This window comes from Armigeres subalbatus, chromosome 1 (genome assembly GCF_024139115.2).
Source record: "Armigeres subalbatus isolate Guangzhou_Male chromosome 1, GZ_Asu_2, whole genome shotgun sequence".
Lineage (NCBI taxonomy): Eukaryota > Metazoa > Arthropoda > Insecta > Diptera > Culicidae > Armigeres > Armigeres subalbatus.
Genome location: NC_085139.1, coordinates 92904579 through 92929138, shown reverse-complemented (window position 1 = coordinate 92929138; position 24560 = coordinate 92904579). Strand labels below are relative to the sequence as shown.

The 24560-nt window shown below is 42.9% G+C and overlaps 1 protein-coding gene across 3 annotated transcripts in view; it reads left to right on the top strand.

Moving 5' to 3' along the window:
- Positions 1-24560, top strand: part of LOC134202528 (SH3 domain-containing kinase-binding protein 1) — a 96057-nt gene that overhangs the window by 38786 nt on the left and 32711 nt on the right. The window contains exon 1 of one of the 3 annotated variants that reach the window (XM_062677537.1): positions 4913-5071. The exons of the other annotated variants lie outside the window; for them this stretch is intronic. Coding sequence (XP_062533521.1) covers positions 5002-5071 — 70 coding nt within the window. The 5' untranslated portion in view covers positions 4913-5001. Of the gene's footprint in view, positions 1-4912; positions 5072-24560 lie in introns of those variants that run through there. 3 annotated transcript variants of the gene reach the window in all.

Here is a 24560-nt window from a genome sequence, read left to right as displayed (position 1 = left end):
ACATTGCGCTAGAAGGTGTCATGCGGAGAGCCGAGTGTTACAGCCGGGGTACGATTTTCAACAGATCCAGTCAATTTATTTGTTTCGCGGATGACATGGACATTGTCGGCCGAACATTTGCAAAGGTGGCAGAACTGTACACCCGCCTGAAACGTGAAGCAACAAAAGTTGGACTGGTGGTGAATGCCTCAAAGACAAAGTACATGCTTGTGGGCGGAACAGAGCGCGACAGGGCCCGCCTGGGAAGCAGTGTTACGATAGACGGGGATATCTTCGAGGTGGTCGAGGAATTCGTCTACCTCGGATCCTTGCTAACGGCTGACAACAACGTTAGTCGTGAAATACGAAGGCGCATCATCTGTGGAAGTCGGGCCTACTAAAGAAAGAAAGATAAAGAAAGAAGACCGGTTGTCCTCTACGGACATAAAACATGGACAATGCTCGAGGAGGATTTGCAAGCACTCGGAGTATTCGAGAGACGGGTGCTTAGGACCATCTTTGGCGGTGTGCAAGAAGACGGTGTGTGGCGGCGAAGAATGAACCATGAGCTCGCCCAACTCTACGGCGAACCCAGTATCCAGAAGGTAGCTAAAGCCGGAAGAGTACGATGGGCAGGACATGTTGCAAGAATGCCGGACAGCAACCCTGCAAAGATGGTGTTCGCTTCCGATCCGACAGGTACGAGACGGCGTGGAGCGCAGCGAGCGAGATGGGCAGACCAGGTGCAAAACGACTTGGCGAACGTGGGGCGTATTCGAGGATGGAGAGATGCGGCCTCGAACCATGTATTGTGGCGTCAAATTGTTGATTCAGTGTTATCTGTTTAGATGTAAACTAAATAAATGAAAATGAAAATAATTGCGAATTGCAAAAAAAAAGATAATATTAAAATAGTGATGAGACATAGTCACATAGAACAATAATGTGTTATAAAAATGCCTTGCATCTATGAATATTTTCAATGTTTATCCGTGGCTTGCTCCCATTAAGAGTTTCATCGTACTATGCAGATGCTCGTGTTGCACGCATTTAGGCGTAAGTATGCTCTTCGTTCAGTTTCATAGTACTATGAAATTGTCCGAAAGTAAAAATTCGAACATAGGAAATTCGAGAAACTTTTGGCAGCGCCATCTGTCGTCTACTAGTGTAAATTTTCTATCATAACAATAGACGGTGTAACTGTTTTGCCTTTCTTGTACATCATCGAGGTGTAAGCGTAAAGGCTACATTTATTACCTTTTTGCGCGAGAAAGGCACCATCACCGCTAGGTGGATTAATCTGGGTGTTTTGCTTATGCTCGATAATTGTTAATTACAAAGCGGGCTTGGTAGTCATATGGGTACTGCTTCTGTCTCATACGCAGGAGGTCGTGGGTTCAATCCCAGGTCCGTTCCATTCTCCTACTTTGTATCTTTCTCTATATTTCTCATGTTCTAGGAATCGCTAGAACTGGAAATGGACTTCCATACCGTTTCCATTACTATTCCTATACCTTCAACTTGAGTATTCTAACAGTAATCTGCTAGAATGAATTATTGACAGTGGCTGATTTTCTACTAGCCGCTTCCACATCCAGGCGCTATCGTATATGCGCAAATATCCAGCATGAGTTAACCGCCACAAATTTGTATGGCGAAAGACATGTAACGCGGGTTTTCTCAAAATGAGGAACTTTTCATGAAAAACTATTTGGTACCGGATATGTAGGAAGGTGTCCACTACTACGCCTACCAAATATTTTTTCGATGAAGTGGCTTAATTTTGAGAAATCGAACCTTGGATGCCTTTCGCCATACTGATTTCAGAAAGTTAACTCCTAGTGTGCCGCTGTAATTACGCTCAAAGCAGGCGATTCATTGGAAATGAACTATAGAGCTCATTTCCTACAGGATCCGATTAGAAATTCCATCAGTTGCTTTCTCCTATCTATCAGATTGGCAGCTCGTTAACCAAGACGGACCTCTGCCCCTCGAACCTAACCCAAAAATTCCAAAAAAATCCGCATGAACTCGTGGCAAGTGCAGAGGTATATTCGGCTTGCAGTGGGCGAATGATTGCATCATCATTTCCTCCCCCTTCCCTACATTGACTTGCATTCTGACGTGGCAGGCGCCAGTATGACCTAACAAATGAGATCACCAGTACTTGTACATTGAAGATGTGTGCTAGCCCCAAGCAAACATCTGTTGGTTCCCTGTGCAAGAACAGCTGATCTGGTCATAATGGAGTAGCAACTACGAGCAGTCAATCAAGCTCAAGCTCAAGCTATGCTCGATAATTGTTAATTACAAAAAAAAATCCTTTTTTTTCGAATTCGTGCCAAAATGACGCTCATCCGCAGCTATCCGCAGCTGGATTCTCGTTCCGCAGATAGTATAGACCCTAAACTAAACTGTGGTGGTGGTCTCTTGAGACAGCTCGGCCCTGCTTGCTAGATATAGTCCAACTTAGGCAAAAAAACACATTTTTTCAATTATTATTCATTTTGTACTAATTTTAATCACGCGTGTAAGCTCAACAACATACCCATTTTAAAGTTTAGACAATTATCTTTCCAACGGTGTATTAATTCCCCAAATTGGACCATTATTCGCTGAGAAATTTGCATTTGTTTGAAATGCATTTTTTCTACAATTTTCACAATTTTCTTAAGTCTGATGTCTGTGGCACAATGAGTTTTCATCGCAGAGGGCTGAAAATTTGGAAATCTAGGTTTGAACTATCTGTCTATTAAATGGTATACAAGACAAGTCATTCAAAGCTAGTCAATTTTTCTAGTTTTTACCACTTTTCCCATAGTGAGACCATTTGATTCAAACTCCAGGACAACATCTCAAATACCTGGATCATTTGATTCAGTGGTACCGCGATAATAACGAAGATTTCATCGATAAAAACATAAATCCACGCAACAGCCCACAGCCCCGGCCCATCGAGACATTTTGGGCAGTAATGAAGCGGAAGCTTAAGAAAAGTGGAAAAACAGCTCGGGACGCGACTCAGATGACCAAAATGTGGAACAAATGTGCCAAGGAAGTTGACTCCGGAGGTGTGCAACTTTTGATGAGAGGAATAAAGAAGAAGGTGCGAATTCTCACTAGAAACAAGAAGAAAAGATTTGTATCAATATTTTTTCCTTTAAATACATTGTATTACCCTTGTTTTAATGTATTAAACTTATTTGTACGTCAATCCGTTACCGAGATACAGATGATTTTACTATTCCGGATTCTACATGGACATAGCTTTAGCAAATTCTTCTTTCTCCCATATGTTCAACATAATATGATGTAAGATTTGGTACAGTTTCTTACTGCCATGCTTCAGCTGCCTCATTTTTCGGCAACATGTAGCTTTTTTAACCTCTTCTATTGTGGGCGACTCCAAAGTCCAAATGTCCGCAAATGTTTATTCTGTTTACTGATACACCTTTATAACCACAAGATCAATCATATAATCACATGTATTTAATAATTTTCATTCTTTTATTCTTTTCAGGTATGTGTGTATAATCGGTTCTAAAATGACGTAAGTTAAAACTATAATCACAAATTGAGACCCTGTTTAAAAGATGCTAAGCATATAAACAAATATCCATGAAGGTTTTCTTTTCCGTAATAGGAACCCGTAATTTCTACCTTACATTCTTCGCATATTCCGATTAACGGCCAAGACGATTCTTGGCCAGCGCGGGTCAACTTTGAGAAAATTCTACATTTACACTTTTGTTGTCTAATTATTCAATTCATAGAGTAAGCCATGCGGCAAATTCAATTTATGCGCTGGTGCGTATGAAGTAAGCGAAATGCGATTTATATCGATGATTTGGATAAATTGATTAGTTCAGTTTAAAACGTATTTGAATGTTGGTGTAATGTCACTAAGCTTTCTAAATCATGTCACGCTACCAGCCCTGTCACCGATAAACCGCATTTCTCACTTTTCTGCTAACTTAGTCACGGTGGTTGCCGGGTGACCTTCGATTTTTCTTTCTCCAGCAGTCGGGGGCTTGTGCCGATCTGGCACTAAGTGCATCGCACATTGTAACTGATCGACACAAAGATATTTTCCAGTTATATCTATTTTGCTTTTAAAACCTGATACTTGGGAAGCACGTGTTAGGTTAGATATGTTTATCCAACCCAAAAGAAAAAAAGAAAAGCATAACATCGTGCTACTCGCCCGTGTTCGGTAGCTATTAAGCAGCAGAGCCAAACCAGTCAAAGCAAGGCAAGGGTGGCACTGAAACTGGAAATTAGCATAAGCGGGTGTGAGACTAAGAAATGTCGGAATGGGGTAAAAAAGCAAACATTTGCCTTTGTTTTGTCTACACACAACACCAAATGCCACCGAGCTTCCACCTGGTAATTAGGTTGAATGGAAACGGAATCTGGTTTCCAGACGTGCTGCTGTGGACATTGGAAATGAAATTAAGATTACCGCAATTTGTTGTATTGTAATTGATGGTTAGAAATAATTTCTTAATTTGAACTTGATAATACAAGTAGGGCAAATGGCAAATGCTAAATTTTGATACAAATCGATAATAATCGCTAAATTGAATAGTATGTGAGTTTCCATCAATTTGAAAATTGAAAATTGGAAAGTGTTCAAATCAAAGATTATATTTGGTATTATGAACGTTTTATAATACAAACAAAATTGATGAAAAAGTAAACGAAACATTCTATTTACAAACAGAATAACGACTTGATGTGTGGAATCATCATCATTTACATATTTTAGTCATAGAAATCCCAAACCATCAAACCAATCAAACATCCTATACAGCTGCAGCGCGATCCAGTGACACACTCATTCGTAAGGCCTCGACAAGCGATGAGCAACTGCCCTAACCAGTTTGTTGTTACCCCTGAGCGGGTTGAGTTGAGTCGCAACGAGCTCGGTTTCTGTGTACGGGATAGTAGACGTGGATTGTGGGTGGATGGACCCGCGAAGTCAGAAGAAGTTGTGCGGAGCAGCTCTGTAAAGAGGATTCGATGCACGTGCCTCCCGTGCCTGTGTTTCATCAACCGAAGAGGAGCTCTACACGATTGATTGAACGCAACGGTAAGGCAAAACGCGCGCGTTGACACTATTCAGTCGGTCACGATTAGTTAAGCTTTGAAATGCATATCGCTTAGCGACTTTCGTGGATCTCAACGCCAGATATCCACTTCGACTTATTGAACGCAATATGGGAAGAGATGTACAAACAAAATAAACAGTAATACCAATACTGCTGCGACGACACTTCCAGCGGCAGCTGTTTGTGTTGCTTTGTTGGGCAAGTTCGTTCCATGGCGAACCGCTGCTCTGCTGGGACAATGATGAGCAGTTGAATTCAAGTATGACGGTATGTCTTACCTCGTAAAGTAGCAACGCACTTGCTGACATTTTCCTAATAGATTTGTCACCGCCGCCGATTGATTTGCGGCGATTCCGGTTATGGTGTTGTACGATACGGAAATACTGTCCGATGCAATGTCAATGATAACAGTTAGATTGTTGACGTTTGATGTTCGACTAAATTGATTCTTAAGTTGAAGGATTTGGTGAACATATGGCGCACAACCATTGAATGATACGCTACGAGTTTCAAGTTCAAAATAATATTTCAACTACAAAATGTTATGATGCGAGGAATCTTCATATATTGTATGACGAAAACCGATATTTATCTGATTAGACAGGACCAAATATCATAGTCTGATTATTTTATACTCTTTTCACGTTGCTTTTTCATTATTTTGCTTGATTCATGTGAGAATACATACCTTCATAATCGTTCCAAATCCTGTGATTCTTTTGATGTGCAATTGAAACTTTGCTTGACTTTTAAGGGAAACTTTTTCTAATTTCTTGAAGCAAATATTTTAATTTTCACAGAACTATTTTTTTTTCTAATTTTGATTTGACACACATTTCTATTTAAAGTTGTTTCAAAGTTTGCACAAAAACCCTTGGGATTGCTTGTTTCAAAACTGATTCTAACACGGCAATATTTAATCTTATTTCAGAAATAGTGCACTATTGCAAACTTTCACATTCCATAAAGCTAGGCGATATACATGTGGTTCAATTCAACATTAAATAGAACTAAACTAATAGATAAATAAATCCTACCGGGGAAGCACATGTTCAAGATTTAAAATCATTCTGCCGTGGACATTTAATCACTTTTGATTTCACTATAAGTGCTGTTTCTACCAATTCTACAATACTCTTGCAAATCTTCATCTTCTTCTCTTATTGGCATTACATCCCCCAATGGGACATTGCCGTCTCGCTGCTTAGTGTTCATTCAGCACTTCAACAGTTCTTAACCGCGAGGTTTCTAAGCCAAGTTACCATTTTTGCATTCGTATATCATGAGGCTAACACGATGATACTTTTATGCCCAAGAAAGTCGAGACAATTTCTACACCGAAAATTGCCTAGACCGGCATCAAGAATCGAACCCAGCCACCCTCAGCATGGTATTGCTTTATAGCCGCGCATCTTACCGCTGCACCCAACCAGAGACTGCAACATTTTATTATAATCATGCATTAATTCCGCCTACAGTTTGCCATAATTTGCGACATATGCACAGATTGTATTAAGTCAACGGCAGTCCCTTGTATTAGGTACCCGGTCACGAGAAAATAAGAACTGGTTATGTGTTGTGTGTATACTGAATCTATTTTTACACTTCCACTTCGATAACTTTAGCTACTTTACAAAAAAACGACCCAAGACGGGTGTTGAACCTACACTCTCCACGCTTGGCGCTTCTCGACTGACGCGCTAACCGGATGCATGGAAATTGTCTGCGAGGACGCCTATACATAAAGAGGGCAACACACGGAAGGTTGAAAATTATCGCCCCATGTCTATCCTTTGCTGCCTGGCCAAAACTCTGGAGCTTTTGATTCATGATAAAATGTACTTTGCGGCTAGACCTATAATCTCAGATTATCAGCACGGTTTTGTGAAGAATCGTTCTACCACTACAAATCTAATGTCGTACGTAAGCATTCTCAACTCCAGTTTGGAAAAACGATATCTAGTGGATTTTTCGAAAGCTTTTGACAAAGTTCCCCATGAGCTAACACTGCAAAAGCTTGAGAGACTAGGATTCCCTGACTGGCTTTTACAGTGGTTGCGCTCCTACCTACGAGACAGACATGCTTATGTTAAATTACAACTCCATCCAGCGTGCCAATCGAAAGAGTCCAACATTCTTTTGTTCGTTTCGCGTTACGTAGATTACCATGGGACGATCCGCTCCATTTGCCCCCCTACGAAAACCGATGTCAGTTAATAAAGCTTGAGACCTTACGCCAACGTCGATCTTTCCTACAAAGGATGTTCGCCTTCGATATAATTGACAACCGGATAGAATGCACAGATCTTCTACGTCAGGCGAACTTCTATGTTCCAGCACGTCGTTCCCGCCAACGTCCCCTATGGTTTATGGTCATTTGGCCGAATGCCGTTTGGCCGAATAGTTGAAATACGTTTCCGAGGAAAGAAAGAAGAAGGAATAAGGAAGAAGGAAAAAATAAAAAGTAAGAAAGAAGAAGGAAGAAAACATTAAGGAGAAATAAGAGGAAAGAAGGAAGAGGAAGAAAGAAGAAGGAAGAAGAAAGAAGGAAGAAGGAAGCAGGGAGAAGGACGAAGGACGAAGGAAGAAGGAAGAAGGTAGAAGGAAGAAGGAAGAAAGAGGAAGGAAGAGAAAGAAGAAAGAAGGAAAAAGAAGGAAAAAGGAAAAAAGAAGAAGGAAGAAGGAAGAAATAGAAAGAAGAAGGAAGAAGGAAGCAGGGAGAAGGTAGAAGGGAGGAAGACGAAGGAAGAATGAAGAAAGAAGTAGGAAGAAGGAAATAGGAAGAAGGAAAAAGGAAGAATGAAGAAAGAGCAAGGAAGAAGGACGAAGAAAAAAGGAAAAAAGAAGAAGGAGGAAGATGGAAGAAGGAGGAAGGAAGAAGGAAGAAATAAGGAAGAATGTAGAAGGAAGAATGAAGAAGGAAAAAAGAAAGAAGTAGGAAGGAAGAAGAAAGAAAGAATAAAGAAGAAGGAAGAAGACAGAAATAATAAGGAAGAAGGAAGAAAGAAGACGAAAGAAGGAAGAAGGAAGAAGGAAGAAGGAAGATGGAATAAGGAAGAAACAAGAAGGAAGAAGGGAGAAGGAAAAAGGAAGAAGGAAGATGGATTAAGGAAGAAGGAAGATGGAAGAAAGAAGAAAAAAGAAGAAGGGAGAAGAAAACCCGAAAGGAGGAATAAGGAAAGAAGGAAGAAGGCAAGGCCGCTTTTCACTTCTCACTTCCTTTTTCTCATTATTCACTTCTCATTTCTTACTCTCTTACTATTTCTTAACTGAGGTCAATTTTTACAACTATTCGGCCAAACGGCATTCGGCCAAACGGCATTCGCCAAATTGGCCTGACACCTCCCCTATTTTATACAAATCGGCATCTGTGTGTTTGGATAAAATCACCCGTTGAAAAAATGTTTTATTATGCTCAACGATGTACCCACGTTTGATTTCAATATCAGTAGAGACCGTTTTAAAAATAGCATAAGGCAATTACAATAGTTATAAGAATATCAGTCTGTGCAGCTTAAGCTGAAGACGGTGAAAATAAATAAATAACCATCTGGACTATATACCAGATGAGGGAAGATGCGATCAGAGGCTATCATAATCCACGTGTCATGCTAAGTGGATGTAAGAATCATCATATAATATCAAATAGAAGGGTAACAGGGATAGCAGTGGGATTGGCACCATACAAACTTGTGTCCTTCTTTGATACAAAATGCTTAATACAACGAATGTTTTGGGTGTAGGCTAAGGTGGGCCCCTACTCTTGCAAATATGATTCTTTTGAAATATTTAATCAGATTACTATCAGAAATCAAGGTGGGTGTGTTCCTTGATTTCAATCTAGGATAAAAATCACAAAAGCATATGGATTACTACTTCTGGCCACGCTTATCTTCTCCGTAACTGGTGAGAGGAAGGAAGTGTTTATGTTCATTCATTTATTTAGTTTACATCTAAACAGATAACACTGAATCAACAATTTGACGCCACAATACACGGTTCGAGGCCGCATCTCTCCATCCTCGGATACGCCCCACGCTCACCAAGTCGTTTTGCACCTGGTCTGCCCATCTCGCTCGCTGCGCTCCACGCCGTCTCGTACCTGCCGGATCGGAAGCGAACACCATCTTTGCAGGGTTGCTGTCCGGCATTCTTGCAACATGTCCTGCCCATCGTACCCTTCCGGCTTTAGCTACCTTCTGGATACTGGGTTCGCCGTAGAGTTGGGCGAGCTCATAATTCATTCTTCGCCGCCACACACCGTCTTCTTGCACACCGCCAAAGATGGTCCTAAGCACCCGTCTCTCGAATACTCCGAGTGCTTGCAAGTCCTCCTCGAGCATTGTCCATGTTTCATGTCCGTAGAGGACAACCGGTCTTATAAGCGTCTTGTACATGACACATTTGGTGCGGTGGCGAATCTTTTTCGACCGCAGTTTTTTCTGGAGCCCGTAGTAGGCCCGACTTCCACAGATGATGCGCCTTCGTATTTCACGACTAACGTTGTTGTCAGCCGTTAGCAAGGATCCGAGGTAGACGAATTCCTCGACCACCTCGAAGGTATCCCCGTCTATCGTAACACTGCTTCCCGGGCGGGCCCTGTCGCGCTCGGTTCCGCCCACAAGCATGTACTTTGTCTTTGACGCATTCACCACCAGTCCAACTTTTGTTGCTTCACGTTTCAGGCGGGTGTACAGTTCTGCCACCTTTGCAAATGTTCGGCCGACAATGTCCATGTCATCCGCGGAACAAATAAATTGACTGGATCTGTTGAAAATCGTACACCGGCTGTTACACCCGGCTTTCCGCATGACACCTTCTAGCGCAATGTTGAACAACAGGCACGAAAGTCCATCACCTTTTCACCCGGCTCGATTCGAACGAACTGGAGTATTCGCCCGAAATCTTCACACAGTTTTGTACACCACCCACCGTTGCTTTGATCAGTCTGGTAAGCTTCCCAGGGAAGCTGTTCTCGTCCATAACTTTCCATAGCTCTACGCGGTCTATTCTGTCGTATGCCGCCTTGAAATAAACGAACAGATGGTGCGTTGGGACCTGGTATTCACGGCATTTTTGAAGGATTTGCCGTACAGTAAAGATCTGGTCCGTTGTCGAGCGGCCGTCAACGAAGCCGGCTTGATAACTTCCCACGAACTCGTTCACTAATGGTGACAGACGACGGAAGATGATCTGGGATATCACTTTGTAGGCGGCATTAAGGATGGTGATCGCTCGAAAGTTCTCACACTCCAGTTTGTCGCCTTTCTTGTAGATGGGGCATATAACCCCTTCCTTCCACTCCTCCGGTAGCTGTTCGGTTTCCCAGATTCTGACTATCAGTTTGTGCAGGCAAGTGGCCAGCTTTTCCGGGCCCATCTTGATGAGCTCAGCTCCGATACCATCCTTACCAGCTGCTTTATTGGTCTTTAGCTGTTGAATGGCATCCTTAACTTCCCTCAAGGTGGGGGCTGGTTGGCTTCCATCGTCCGCTGAACTGACGTAGTCATCTCCTCCGCTGCCTTGACTTTCACTGCCTGTACTCTCAGCGCCATTCAGATGTTCCTCGTAGTGCTGCTTCCACCTTTCGATCACCACACGTTCGTCCGTCAAGATGCTCCCATCCTTATCCCGGCACATTTTGGCTCGCGGCACGAAGCCTTTGCGGGATGCGTTGAGCTTCTGATAGAACTTACGTGTATCTTGAGAACGGCACAGCTGTTCCATCTCCTCGCACTCCGCTTCTTCCAGGCGGCGTTTCTTCTCCTGAAAAGGTGGGTCTGCTGTCTCCGCTTCCGTCTATAGTGTTCCACGTTCTGTCGGGTACCTTGCTGCAGCGCGACCGCCCGCGCTGCGTCCTTCTCCTCCAGAATCTGTCTGCACTCTTCGTCGAACCAATCATTCCGTCGACTTCAACCCATATAACCGACGTTGTTCTCCGCTGCGTCGTTAATGGCTGCTTTGACTGTATTCCAGCAGTCCTCAAGAGGGGCCCCATCGAGCTCACCCTCTTCCGGCAACGCTGCCTCGAGATGCTGCGCGTATGCAGTGGCGACATCAGTTTGCTTCAGTCGCTCTAGGTCGTACCGCGGCGGTCGTCGGTACCGAACATTGTTGATGACGGATAGTTTTGGGCACAGTTTAACCATCACCAGATAGTGGTCAGAGTCGATGTTAGCGCCACGATATGTCCTGACGTCGATAATGTCGGAGAAGTGCCGTCCATCAATCAGAACGTGGTCGATTTGTAATTCTGTCTGCAGTGGTGATCTCCAGGTACACCGACACGGGAGGCTGTTTTGGAAGTAGATGCTGCGAATGGCCATATTCTTGGAGGCGGCGAAATCAATTAGTCGTAGGCCGTTTTCGTTCGTCAGCCGGTGAGCGCTGAAATTCCCAATAGTCGGTCTAAACTCCTCCTCTTGGCCAACCTGAGCGTTCAAATCTCCTATGATGATTTTGACGTCGTGACTTGGGCAGCTGTCGTACTCACGTTCCAGCTGCGCGTAGAATGCGTCCTTATCATCATCCGGAGTGCTTCCGGAGTGTGGGCTATGGACGTTGATTATGCTGAAGTTGAAGAACCGGTCTTTGATCCTCAACCTGCACATTCTTTCATTGATCGGCCACCACCCGATCACGCGCCTTTGCATATCGCCCATCACTATGAAAGCTGTTCCCAGCTCGTGTGTGTTGCCGCAGCTCTGGTAGATGGTATGATTACCTCTAAACGTTCGCACCATTGATCCCTTCCAACAAACCTCCTGCAGCGCTACGATGCCGAATTCACGGTCCTTGAGCACATCGGCGAGTATGCGTGTGCTCCCGATGAAGTTGAGTGAAGTGTTTGTGTAGTATGTACTCAATGAAAGGCCCCCGACTCAGCGACACCCTTATAAGTACCACGAATTGGATATTGGGGTAGGTATACGTCGGGTCAGCATTTGCCTGTAGCCAAATCTCGGGTACTTATTCAAAAGGACGTATGTGATTTTGTAAACAAAGATTCAAACGTTGATTTGTCCGATCTGATGGCACTCCCACGCAAACTAACGCCACCAACAGGTAGCCGAAGCCTCCCCCTATCTGTCTATGGTGATGGTTTGCGTGGGAGTCCCATCAGATCGGACCAATCGACGTTTGAATCTTTGTTTACAAAATCACATACGTCCTTTTGAATAAGTACCCGAGATATATATTATTTTAACAATATGATTACTCTCACGAAAAACTCTCACACACACTTCAAAATGTCATCACAAACAAATGGGGATGCCTGATATTGTTTGTGCACATAATCGATTAAAAAATTAATCGAAATTCAACGAAAAATCAAATGTTGTAGCAGAATTTTGGTTAAAATTTGATGTTGCACATTGAACTGTATCCAACTGAATGGAACCGCCGCCCGATGCACCATATTCTTGGATGCTCACCCTACCACCTGATTCACGCTCTTGCACACCAATCTGAGAATTATTTGGATGCTCACTCTAGCACACCCTGCCGTTCCTCATGACACACCATGTGGGACTTACTTAGGTTCTCACTTGCATGATGCCATGCCATGCGAGACTGACTTGGGTGCTCACCTCTAACATGCCACGTGAGGCTGACTTGGATGCTCACTCTACTCTCCTCTACCATACCTCGAGGTGTCGATAGCGATAGGTACCAACAGTTCCCTCCTACCTCGGCATGTGCAGTCCATACTAACACCTATGCGCTCACTCTTCTGCCTCGTGGTGGCGACTGCGGTTGCCACATGCTGCGACACTCTTACCGCGACATGTGCAAACCTCTCATTCACTTTCCCACACTCAGCCTGTTTTCGCTCTAACTAATCAATCAGAAGTTAGTCATGCTTGTCGACTTCTGCTCGGCGCGCCAGATTCTCTACAAGCTGCAGGCAATTTGAGTGGTTGCAGTCAAAACTGCGTTCCACTTCTCCACCGCTTGACACATCCTCTGGATAAGGCTATCCGATCTTCTCTCGACGTCGAAACGAGGACATACGAACAGTATGTGCTCTGCAGTTTCATCAACACCTGGGCAGTCAGGGCAAACAGGGCTCTCCTTGTGCCCAAACCTGTGGAGGTACTGCCGGAAGCAGCCATGGCTCGACAGGAACTGTGTCAGATGGAAGTGAACTTCCCACCCAGCTCGATATGTTAGGTATCAGCCGGTGGGTCCACCTACCTTTAAAAGAGTTATCCCACTCACAATGTCATCTGGCAACCGAAGTCACTCTGATGCGTTCGCGGGCTCCTCTGGTGCCACGTAGCTTGAAACACTCCTCGTCTTCCCGGATGACCAGCCCCCGACTGGCATCATGCTCGCAATCACGCAGACTGCATCGTGTGATATCGTGCGGTAGGCAGATATCACTCTGAGATACATCAAGCGGTTCGTGCTCTCAAGCTTCCGCAGGTAACTGGTACCCCCAGAGCTCTCATCCAGGACGGGTCGCTGTACCTAAGAGTAGATACGGTAACGCCTGCCAGTAGCCTACGTCTATTGGCACACACCTTGGAACTGTTGGACATCATTCTCGATAAAGCCGCAACAGCAGTCGAATCCCTCTTACACGCATAGTCGACATGGTTGGCAAAGATCAGCTTGTCGTCTATTACGACCCCATGGAGCTAGAAACTCCGCTTTGATGCGATCGCGACTTCACCCACGTGAATCACTGCATGTTGAACCGACTTGCGGTTGTTGACGATAACCAACTCCGTCTTATGTTGAGCGAGCTCCAGGCCTCTAGCGCTCATCCAATCCTCCACCGTGCTGATCGCGTGTGCTGCGTGGTTCGACCTACCTTCAAAAGAGTTATCCCACTCACACTGTCACCTGGCAAGTTCTACCTCGGGAATTGACTCCCCGTAGACTACCAAGGTTACGTCATCGGCGAAGCCGACGATCTTAACACCAGGAGGAAACTTTAGCTTCAGAACCCCGTCATGCATAAGGTTCCATAATACCGGGCCCAGTATTAAACCTTGCGGAACTTCCATAATACCGGGCCCAGTATTGAACCTTGCAGAACTCCTGCGGTAATAGGTACGCTTCTCTGACCGGCATCGGTCTCGTATAATAGTACACGGTTTTCGAAATAGCTTTCCGAAATCCGGCACAGGTCTACCAGCAGGCTAAGCCGGTGTAACGTGACCGTGATGGCATCCCAGCTTGCGCTGTTGAATGCGCTCTTCACATCAAGTGTCACTAACGCACAGTATCGAATACCTCGCCTTTCTTGTTGGTTCGCTATCTCGGCGGTCTTTACCACCGAGTTAATAGCGTCCAACGTGGATCAGGCAAACTGATTGCTTGACAGGCCGTTCGTACCCTCTGAGTACGGGGTCAGCCTGTTGAGGATGATCCTCTCCAGCAACTTGCCCGTCGTGTGTATAAGACAGATTGGTCTATGCGCCGATGGGTCGCCCGGCGGCTTCCCGGCCCACCAACACCAGTTTCTGTTTTTTCATCTTTCGGGGAATCTACACTCATCTAGGCATCTCTGCATAGCTAGCATGAACATGTTCGGGTTCGCTATGAATGCTGCCTTGAGAGCGCTGTTCAAGCCCTGGAGCTTTGTTCGTTACCAGGGATTTGGCCACCGCGAGTAACTCTTTCCTTCGTCACCGGAGCTACCATTTCGGCAGCACCCATATTGCCTTGCGGTGCAGGAATCCAAGAACTTGTGGCTCGGGACGGAAAGAGTACCTCGATAATCCTCGCCAACCTCTCCGGGGACCGTTCGGGGGATCCGTTTGATCTTGACCGTCACTATCCTGTAGGGGTCACCCAACGGATTCGCGTTGGCTCCTTCGCATAGGTTGTCGAAACACATGTGTGTGTATGTGTATATGTACAAATTTTGTAAACACACTTTTTGAAACTTTGCATTGTGCGAATTATTTGCAACAGGTTTCTTTCGACGGGGAATCCTGTTCCATTATTTGCTATTGAAAATTGGCAAGATAAGATCATGCGATCAGAAGTTATGGCCAAAATACTATTGTTTATGCCCAAAACACGCTGAAAAATACTCATTTATATTTTTTTAGTATTTTTTTGCATGATAATGGCACCAACACCGCTAGGTGGATTAATCAGGGTTTTAATAAATTGTTTTGCACGAGAAAGGTATCAACACCGCTAGGTACCTATATACATTTTTGAATCGGGAAATTTACCAAAATAGCGGGAATTTGAATTCCAATATCCACTGGCCACCCGGATCTAATGAAACATACGAATATACGATCCATTGTATCTTTTGATTATTATATGAGAAAATGTTGGTACGATTGGTGCCATTGATGATAAAACAAAATATATATGAGGGGCGGGGAATATGTTGTTCATTTTATTCATACACTAATTGAATAATTTATTTACGAAATTATGAAGAAAATAGTGTATCGAACCATGAAAGGTTGATGATTGAGTCGCTTGTGCTTGAATCGGGTTTGTGGAAACCGTAAGGTAGGCAATTATTTTTAGTATGTACGTCGAAAGAAAACTATTGTATCGAGTCAAGCCTCATTCATTAACTACATGACGTTCTTGTCTGAGCGTTAAGGACTATATAAATTTCAGAACCCTACCATACATGAAGGGTTACTAGGGGATTGGTGTGGGTTGACAGTGGTCAAGTTTAGCGTTATGTAATTTACGAATGAAACTTATTCGCTGAGTGTAGTGGCGTAGCCACGGGGGTGGTTTTGGACAACCACCCCCCCCCCCAGAGACAATATTTTTAGAAGACATTTTTTTCGAGTTTTTTTTCCGAAACAATTCAAATGGTATGTCCATTCAGAAAACTCTTTTATTGGGCAAAAGGAAAAAAAAAACTCTTACACAGCTAAACTCTTGCACTTTTGCCTGCTTAAGTCAACGAAACATGACTGCTAGAAAAACGAGTCAAATTGATTTTTCACGCAAGAGAATTACTTTTAATAGTTGAAGAAGTGTATAAATATAGCGTAATGAAGCAGACATATGTTTGATACACTTTTAAAGAAGCAGTGGTTAATATCTCCCTACAAATCGACGTATTATCGCTGAAATATTGATTATTTTGGGTGATGAGCCAATGTTACATCCAGGGCCAACATTACCGCCGGTTACCGCCGGTAAGAGGTAAGATATTTGTCGCTTGAATAAACGTAAAAAATAAAATAAATTTTCTTAACACTTAGCAACACAAATGACATTATAAGAATTTTATACAAAGAACAATTAAGTATGGCCAATCGCTATTTGTGTATAGATTTGTAAATCAAATTACGATAACCATTTGTGGCTAATATTAAAATGTGATAACTATTTGTTCTACTGTCACTAAACTTTAGTCGAGCTGCTAGCACTCCCTGCTGGGATTCATGTACTCCCTCATCAACCAGCATAGTAAAACATGTTTCTTCCAGCTGAACAACCACAAGATTGCTCTTAAAGTGTGAATCGATAGCCGCCACGCCGCAACCACACCGAGCCTTTTGCACGACGCCCACAATGAAGGATCACCACAATTCAAGAGCCAACAGAATCACAACGGCTGCGACGACTTATGGTTCGAGGCTCAACTTTTGCCTTTCGGTTTCCGCACCACACCGAGAGTGTCAATCGGTTGGTCGGCCTAGCCCATAAATGTACCTAGGCTAGTTACATAAACCCCAGTAATATAGGTCAGGTCTGGCTGTATCGTACGCCTGTGGTTATATAGAAACGAAGCTAGCACAGCCTACCCCCAGATGGTTGCCCCCCTCGGCCTAGGGACGAGATGTGTTTTATGAAGTTTTGTTGCGAATAGAAGAGCGAAATGGAATGGGCTTCACACAAGTTCCATCGCTCGTTTCGCGATGCGGGTTGAAGAATACTTTGAAAATGTCACCTCGCCTCAACGAATTCCACGTGTTCACAGGTAAAGGGTAGAGATTTCTAATATGAACAGCGCAAGGAAGCATGCTGGAAACGAACTGGCTTGATAAACATATGAAAATGCCCAATCTAGAGATATGATTTCTCTTTATTTTCTCGTATAATTAGTACGAAGTAACCGAGATTTTCACGGATTTGTCTGATCTGAAAAGTTTGCATTAGGAACTATTAATGTATTCGTCATTATTACTAAAAACACGAAACCAGCGAAAAGAGTGGAGTCTCTCATTTGTGTCAAGAAGCGTACTTTTCAAGTGTTGGTCTTAACTCGACTGATTTATATTTAACACGTGCGGACTGGTGGCAGTTTGAAATCGAGTGTGAAACCTTGCAGCAGAGAATCATGTTCGTTCAATGATTCCTGATGCAAGGGCGAAGTGTGATATTATGGGAGTTTGAGTAGTTGGATAGTGCTTATTCGATATTAGTCGCCATTACGATGCTGTCTGCATGGTGTAGAGATAATGCCAATTCAAAAGAAGATGTACGTATAAAATTTCCATTAATAGATAGTCATGGTGAATCGTAATTCGCGATAAATTAGCAACCGTTGGATGGTTTTGTCCAAAATTGCTATTCAATTTATGTTTTAGCTTTGCAATAATTTTTAAAAGAAAATTGTTTTAAGGTAAAGTTGGTCGAGTACCGAAAACAAAACTTTGAAAGTATTGATGCAATAAACACATTAATTTACTGTAGTAGTATTTTATAATGTCGTGTTTATTACAACAAAGATTTTCAGTAGGGTGGTAAAAAAATCAACCAAACTTTAGTGGGGCTGTCGACTATGTTCCATGTTCCGTGTATCTTTCGAAAATCTAAGCTAAACACTGAGCATAAGCTGTTTCAAGATTGTAGGTATGTAAAAACTAAACATTTCTTTACACTGACTACAGCGCTTCCCCATCAAGTGCAGGCTCCAGACTCCAGAACCTACATTCAACAAAAACCACACCCACCTTAATAATTCGTTCTAATCTAACAATCGACTAGGACTTTGTCGTAGGACTTTGGGACAGCTTCTAGTCGCGAGAACTGCGGTTTCTTCAGGGAAGATCCATAAAGTACGTCACGCAAAAATTTGCAATTTTCAACCCCCCTCCCCCCTTCGTCAAACTTTTTGTATTAAAACTCTAAAATTTTTGTATGAGTCGATACGCTTCTCGTAACCCCCCTCCCCTTAGAAGCGTGACGTACTTTGTGGATGACCCCTCAGCATTCGCAAGGACGTGGCCAGGACAGATCTTGACTGTTAGAGAGTGCATTGCTTCCATCTAAGGGCCTAAGCGCTTTCGGGAAGTTGATAAATGTATTAAATTGGCAAAAAATAAGTATTTTATATAAACTTTGGCGTGTATATTCAGTAATTAAGCTCACCAGAAACAAATTCTATCCTTCTTCTGCGGTTGAAGTATAATAAACGACAGAAAAACTTATATGTGTTGTTGGTCATAAATGGCAATGGGATATACACTTTTGTGACAGTACATATAAATGAACTGTCACAAAATTTTAGACCCCATTTGTATACAAAAAAGTGGGACAGAGGAGGAAGGTGTGGGGTTTCTAAAAATCTCATAAAGTAGTGGACGTGGGAAATCTCATAAAGAAGTGGGGTTCCTAATAATCTCATTAGTGGACGTCATATTTGAACCCCCCCAAGGCAGCTGTTTCTTCAGTTCAGTTCAGTTCAGAATTGTTTGATGTGGTTCATTACCCTATTTATTCTTGCATTAAGACGTGTATTTTTGTATCCGCATTCGAACAAACGAACACTAAGTGTTAAGTCTTTGTCTTTTATTGATTTCACTGATTTTAAACGATTGCCAATGAATCCTCGAACAAACGAACACCAAGTGTCTAAGTCTTTGTCTTTTATTGATTTCCCTGATTTTAAACGATTGACAAAGAATTCTCGATAATTCCAGGGTTTTTGAGGTAGTCGACTCATCTGCAGCGGTGTTACCATCCCACCGAGTCTCATTCCCAGCTTAAGCTCATAGAGAGGAACCCCACTGCCTAGCTAGAGATGTCGTAAAATCCCGATTAATTGATTAGTAGCTAATCGACTACTCTCTGTTCCGGTGCGAACCCCCAGTACTATACCTCACACCTCATCAGCGCAACTACCTTGCGCCAAACAATCGTAAAAGCTTGTTTTATTTTTGTTTTGTATTCTTTGTTAAACAAATTCTCATGTTCAATAGAAGTAAAAAAGGAGTTAAATTTTTCAAGTAAAAAAACACGCGGTTTTTCCTCGTCTCCGGGTTCGTCTGGACGGTTCCGTTGCATCCGAACAGTTTGTTGGAATATCAGGTAGTGTGCGACGCTTCGCAGTAGATCGTAGATGGGTAGGAAGCAGGCGCCAGTTGGTTGTAGTTACTCTTAAGTGCCAACCCGAACCCTGAATAAAAACTCAGATTAATCCACCTAGCAGTGATGATGCCTTTCTCGTGCGGTAAAAAATAGTATCTTGGGCATTACTTCTGAGTCCATCGTCCGATCCGGCCAATTTTCAATAGAAAATGATGAGACAAGATTCTGCGTCAAATGCAAATGCGAGGAAATCGGTTTAGGATAAGTGCATTAAAAGTGAGCTAGATTTTTTTACGCGCTTTTTTACGAGAAAAAGTATTTTGGCCATAACTACCAAGCCCATCGTCCGATCCGTCCAATTTTCAATAGGAAACAATGGGGCAGGATACTGCGTTGAATGCAGCTTGTCGTGAGGGAATCCGCTTAGGGTAAGTGCATTAAAAGTGAGCTAGACTTTTTTAAGCGCTTTTTTATGAGAAAAAGTATTTTGGTCATAACTACCAAGCCCATTGTCCGATCCGTCCAATTTTCAATAGCAAATGATGAGACAAGATTCTGCGTCGAATGCAGGAAATCGGTTCAGGGTAAGTGCATTAAAAGTGATCTAGATTTTTTTACGCGCTTTTTTATGAGAAAAAGTATTTTGGCCATAACTACCAAGCCCATTGTCCGAGCCGTCCAATTTTTAATAGGAAACAATATAGCAGGATACTGCGTTGAATGCAGCCTATTGTGAGGGAATCCGTTTAGGGTAAGTGCATTAAAAGTGAGCTAGATTTTTTTTACGCGCTGTTGTTGTGAGGGAATCCGTTTTGGGTAAGTGCATTAAAAGTGAGCTAGACTTTTTTACGCGCTTTTTTTATGAGAAAAAGTATTTTGGCCATAACTACCAAGCCCATTGTTCGATCCTGCCAATTTTCAATAGGAAACAATGGGGCAGTATACTGCGTCGAATGTAACCTGTTGCGAGTAAATGAGTGGAGGGTAAGTGCAAAAAAGTGAGCAAAACTTTTTGCTCTTTTGGTGCACACACACACATACACACACACGCACACACATACAGACATCACCTCAATTCGTCGAGCTGAGTTGATTGGTATATAACACTATGGGTCTTCAGACCTCCTATAAAAAGTTCATTTTTGGAGCGAACATATAGCCTTTACGTATACTTAGTATACTAGAAAGGCAAAAACATTTTCAGCTCCATCTGTCATTGGATATGTTTGTGTGCGTAGCATCGTGTTTGTTTTGATTTGAAACATATGATCCAGTGCAGTGACAGTGCGTTGGCCTTGACTAATCAGATCATGATAAATAAAAATGTTTAAGGTCACTCCTGACGGAGTCCAAGATTAAAAGTGCTCGCGTTTTCGAGGGCACACCACTCGATACGGAAGCAACGCACAACTGTCATTTTTATTATTTCACGCATGCTGCGACGCAGCAAAGCTAAATTAACAAAAATGACAGTTGTGCGCCGCCTCTGAATCGAGTGGTGTGCCCCCGAAAACGCGAGCACTTTTAATTATGGATTCCGTCAGGAGTGACCTTAAGTGCGTGAACTGATTTTTCTGGATAGTGCAATTTACTTTTGGGCGGATATTTGTATTTAATTATCTTCTTTCTCTCTTCTTTCTTCTTCATCTTCTTTATATATAAAAATGAGTTTATATATAGGGGAACTCTTCCGTTTTCCGTCTCACTGTACATATATTCATCTCATTGCAAAACAAATAAATACAGCACCAATCTCGTCGCTTCTTTTTGCTAACACGCGTGCTCACTGCTGAAAAAAATCACAAAAATAAGAAACAAACCAAATTCCTTTTCATTGCTCTGTTTTTGATGGGATGGAAATAGGAGCTATGAGATGAAGTGCAGAACCGTTCCCCTAGTTATATAGAGATTGATGAATTGCAATATGACCCACGAACGGATGGACAAGATTTTCTCACAAATCGAATCGTTTTGAGCTCTTCTGTGTTTATGTACATCAAGCTCGAACTGAAATCGATCTAGAGGGCGACGGTATAGAATTCTATTCTACAAGAATTCATCTAATAAATCATATTTATATTCCAATTACTATTTCTGTAGAAGTTTTTTTTCAGAAAAAAAACACTCAGAAGCATATGATAAAAATTCTCCAGGATTCGTTATTTTTTTCCTCGCTCCTCGGGAAAATTTACTGCCGGTTTTTGGACCCCGTGCATTTTAAATGGGGCCGGGATTTTGAATTTTTGTGTCCAAATCCCGAACATATATTAAAAAATCCACGGGTCAAATTCCCGAGGTGTGAGGCTACCTTAATGCTAGTATTTCCTTCTGAAATTCCTAATCTTTCAATAGTTCAACATGGAAAACTTAACAACGTTTCCTTTAGGAATTTACTTGAAGTTTCCTTCAAAAATTCCCCCGCAATTTTCATTCTTACATGTTACTTGAGGAAATCCTCCGAAAGTTCCTTGAGGAATTCCTGAGGAAGTTCCTTGAGGTATTCCTCCGGAAGTATCTTGAGGAATTCCTCTGAAGATTTCTACATGATTTCCTGCCAAAGTTCCTTCAGGGATTCCTTCGAAATGTCCTTCAGGAATTCATTCGAGAGTTCCTCAAGTAAATTCTCCGGAAGTTCCTACCGGATTTTCTCCGCTATTTCCTCCAGGAACTCCTCCGGAAGTTCCTTCAGGAACTTCTCCATAAATTCCTCCAGGAATTTCTTCAAAAATCTTCCTGCTTCCTGGAGGAATTTTCGTAGGAATTTGTGTTAGCTTCCGGTGAAACTCGTGAAGAAACTTCCGGGGGAATTTCTGGAGGATTTTGCGGAGGATTTCTTTGAAGAACTTTTGATAGAACTCCTTCAAGAATTTCTGGAAGAGCTCCTCCAATTCCAGAGGAATTCCTCAAGAAACTTCTGGAGGAGTTTTCAAAGAAACTTCCGCAGGAAGAGATCAAGGTACTTCCTGTGGAATTCCTCAGGGAACTTGCGGAAGAATGCCTCAAAGAAGTTCCAGAACAATTCCTCAAGGAAATTCCGAAGGAATGCCTCAAAGAAGTTCCAGAACAATTCCTCAAGGAAATTCCATAGGAATTCCTAAAAGAACTTCCAGAGGAATTCCTTAAGATACTTTCGGATGAGTTGCTCAAATGCTCCGGGGGCATTTATGTACGAAACTTGCGTAGCGATTCCTGAAGGAAACTTCGAGTAAGTTCTTGTATTCCTGGAGGAGTTATTGCCGGAATTTTTAAATTAATCCAGCAACTTCCAGAGAAAATCCTGGAACAGCATTCAAAGATATTCGTAGAAGAATTTTCAAAAGAATTCATTTCCTAGGAATCCGTTGGAAAAATATGGAGGAATGTCTGAAAGATATCGCCAATGAATGCATACAAGGATTCAATAAAGAATTACTGAAGTAATTTCTGGCAGAATTCCAGAAGAAAATTCTGAAATGCACGAAGGAGTTGTTGGAAGAATTTCAAAAGTAATACTGGATATTATTTAAAAAAATTCTAATTTGTGAACGGGTTTCAAGGGCAATTCCCAAACTAATTTCATCCACCGACCTAATTTAGGATACAATTTGTGAGAAAACCCCTGAATGAACATCTGAATAACTTTTTAAAACTGAATCAAGACAACAGTACCGAATTAACATCATTTAAAACTAAAATAACAAATATAAAAAAATTCCCGAAAAAAATAATTTCCGCGCGCATTTCAAGGATCCCCCAAACGTAAGCGATTTCATCGCCGCGATGGCGACAACTAGTCGCCGCGATTCTATCGTTGGGTCGCTGCAGGCAATGTTCCATTTACGCTTCCATACCAACGGCGACAGAATCGCAGTCGCCATGCGATAGAATCGCGTCGCGGTTGTTGTGTCGCGTGTGTTTGGGGGAACCTTTACTCGAACAAACGGACAGTTTGGTTTTTTCCCGTCTGCTTGTTTATTCCGCCCCGTCCCGCCCACCAGCATGGTTTTGACAGTTGATTAGTGAACCTGGTGCGATAATCGGTGCGATGCACTTAAAACCTGTATGGCGTTTTCCAAGAAAGCAGCAGCGGATAGTCAGCGGAAGGATTCAGGGAAGAAAACTGTCCAAACAGAGAAGAGGAACTGGCGCAGCAGCCGGCGGGGACAACCCGAGGAATTCTGAAGCTTGGCCAACCGATACCCAACCAAACGATATAATAATACCGTGATTCTGCAAACCAGTGCATTCGTAATGGGCAAGCTTACGTCAACGCAGCCTGTACAACGCGTTCAATCAAATTCGAAGCTATTCCTACATAAGGAGATCCATGAAGCTCTGGCGGATCCGGCATACAATCAACCGGGTCCAGTAGACATCATCCTGAGATCTGATGTCTTTCTTGCCATTCTCCAACCCGGGCAAGTCAAGGACGAATTCGGTACCCCCGTCGCTCAGAATACGGGTTCCGGTTGGATCGTGTGCGGCAATCAATCAATTTACACAGCAGGAGTTCCCAGCAATTTCTCCATTATAACCCTACATGTGGAGATAGACATCAATCGTACATTGCGACAATTCTGGGAACAGGAGGAGATTCCGAAGGCACAGCAGCTCACTCCTTCTGACCAAGCGGCGGTTGATTTCTTCAGGTCCACCACTACTCGTGACAATTCGCTTTATCGTTCGATTGCTTAAGGACGATTCGAAGCCTGGCGAGTTGTTGGATCAATCGGTTGAGATCTATGAAGAAACGTTTCGTACGAGATCCGGTTTTCAAACAGCAGTATTCAAGTTTTATCGAAGAATACCTTGAATACATGGAGGAAGTACCAACGAGCGAGCTAAAGGTAGAACCAGTAGAAGAGCTTCTACCTATCGCACCATGCGGTGGTAAAGATGGAAAGCGAGACAACAAAGCTACCCGTTATTTTCGAGGCCTCCAACGCATCAGGGTCAGGGTCTCTTAGCCGGACCAAATATGAATCAGGAACTTTTCGATATTCATTTGCGCTTCAGATCAAATGAAGTCGCATTCGCAGCAGATGCGGAAAAGACGTTCCGCCAAGTCTGGGTTCATCCGCTAGACAGAGACTATCAACGAGTGGTATGGCGGGGAGATCCCAAAGAATCCATCAAGCATTTTTGACTTGACATTTTTGACCGAAGAACCCATCAAGCACAGTCACATACGGCACGAAGCCAGCATCGTATCTAGCAATTCAAGCTATG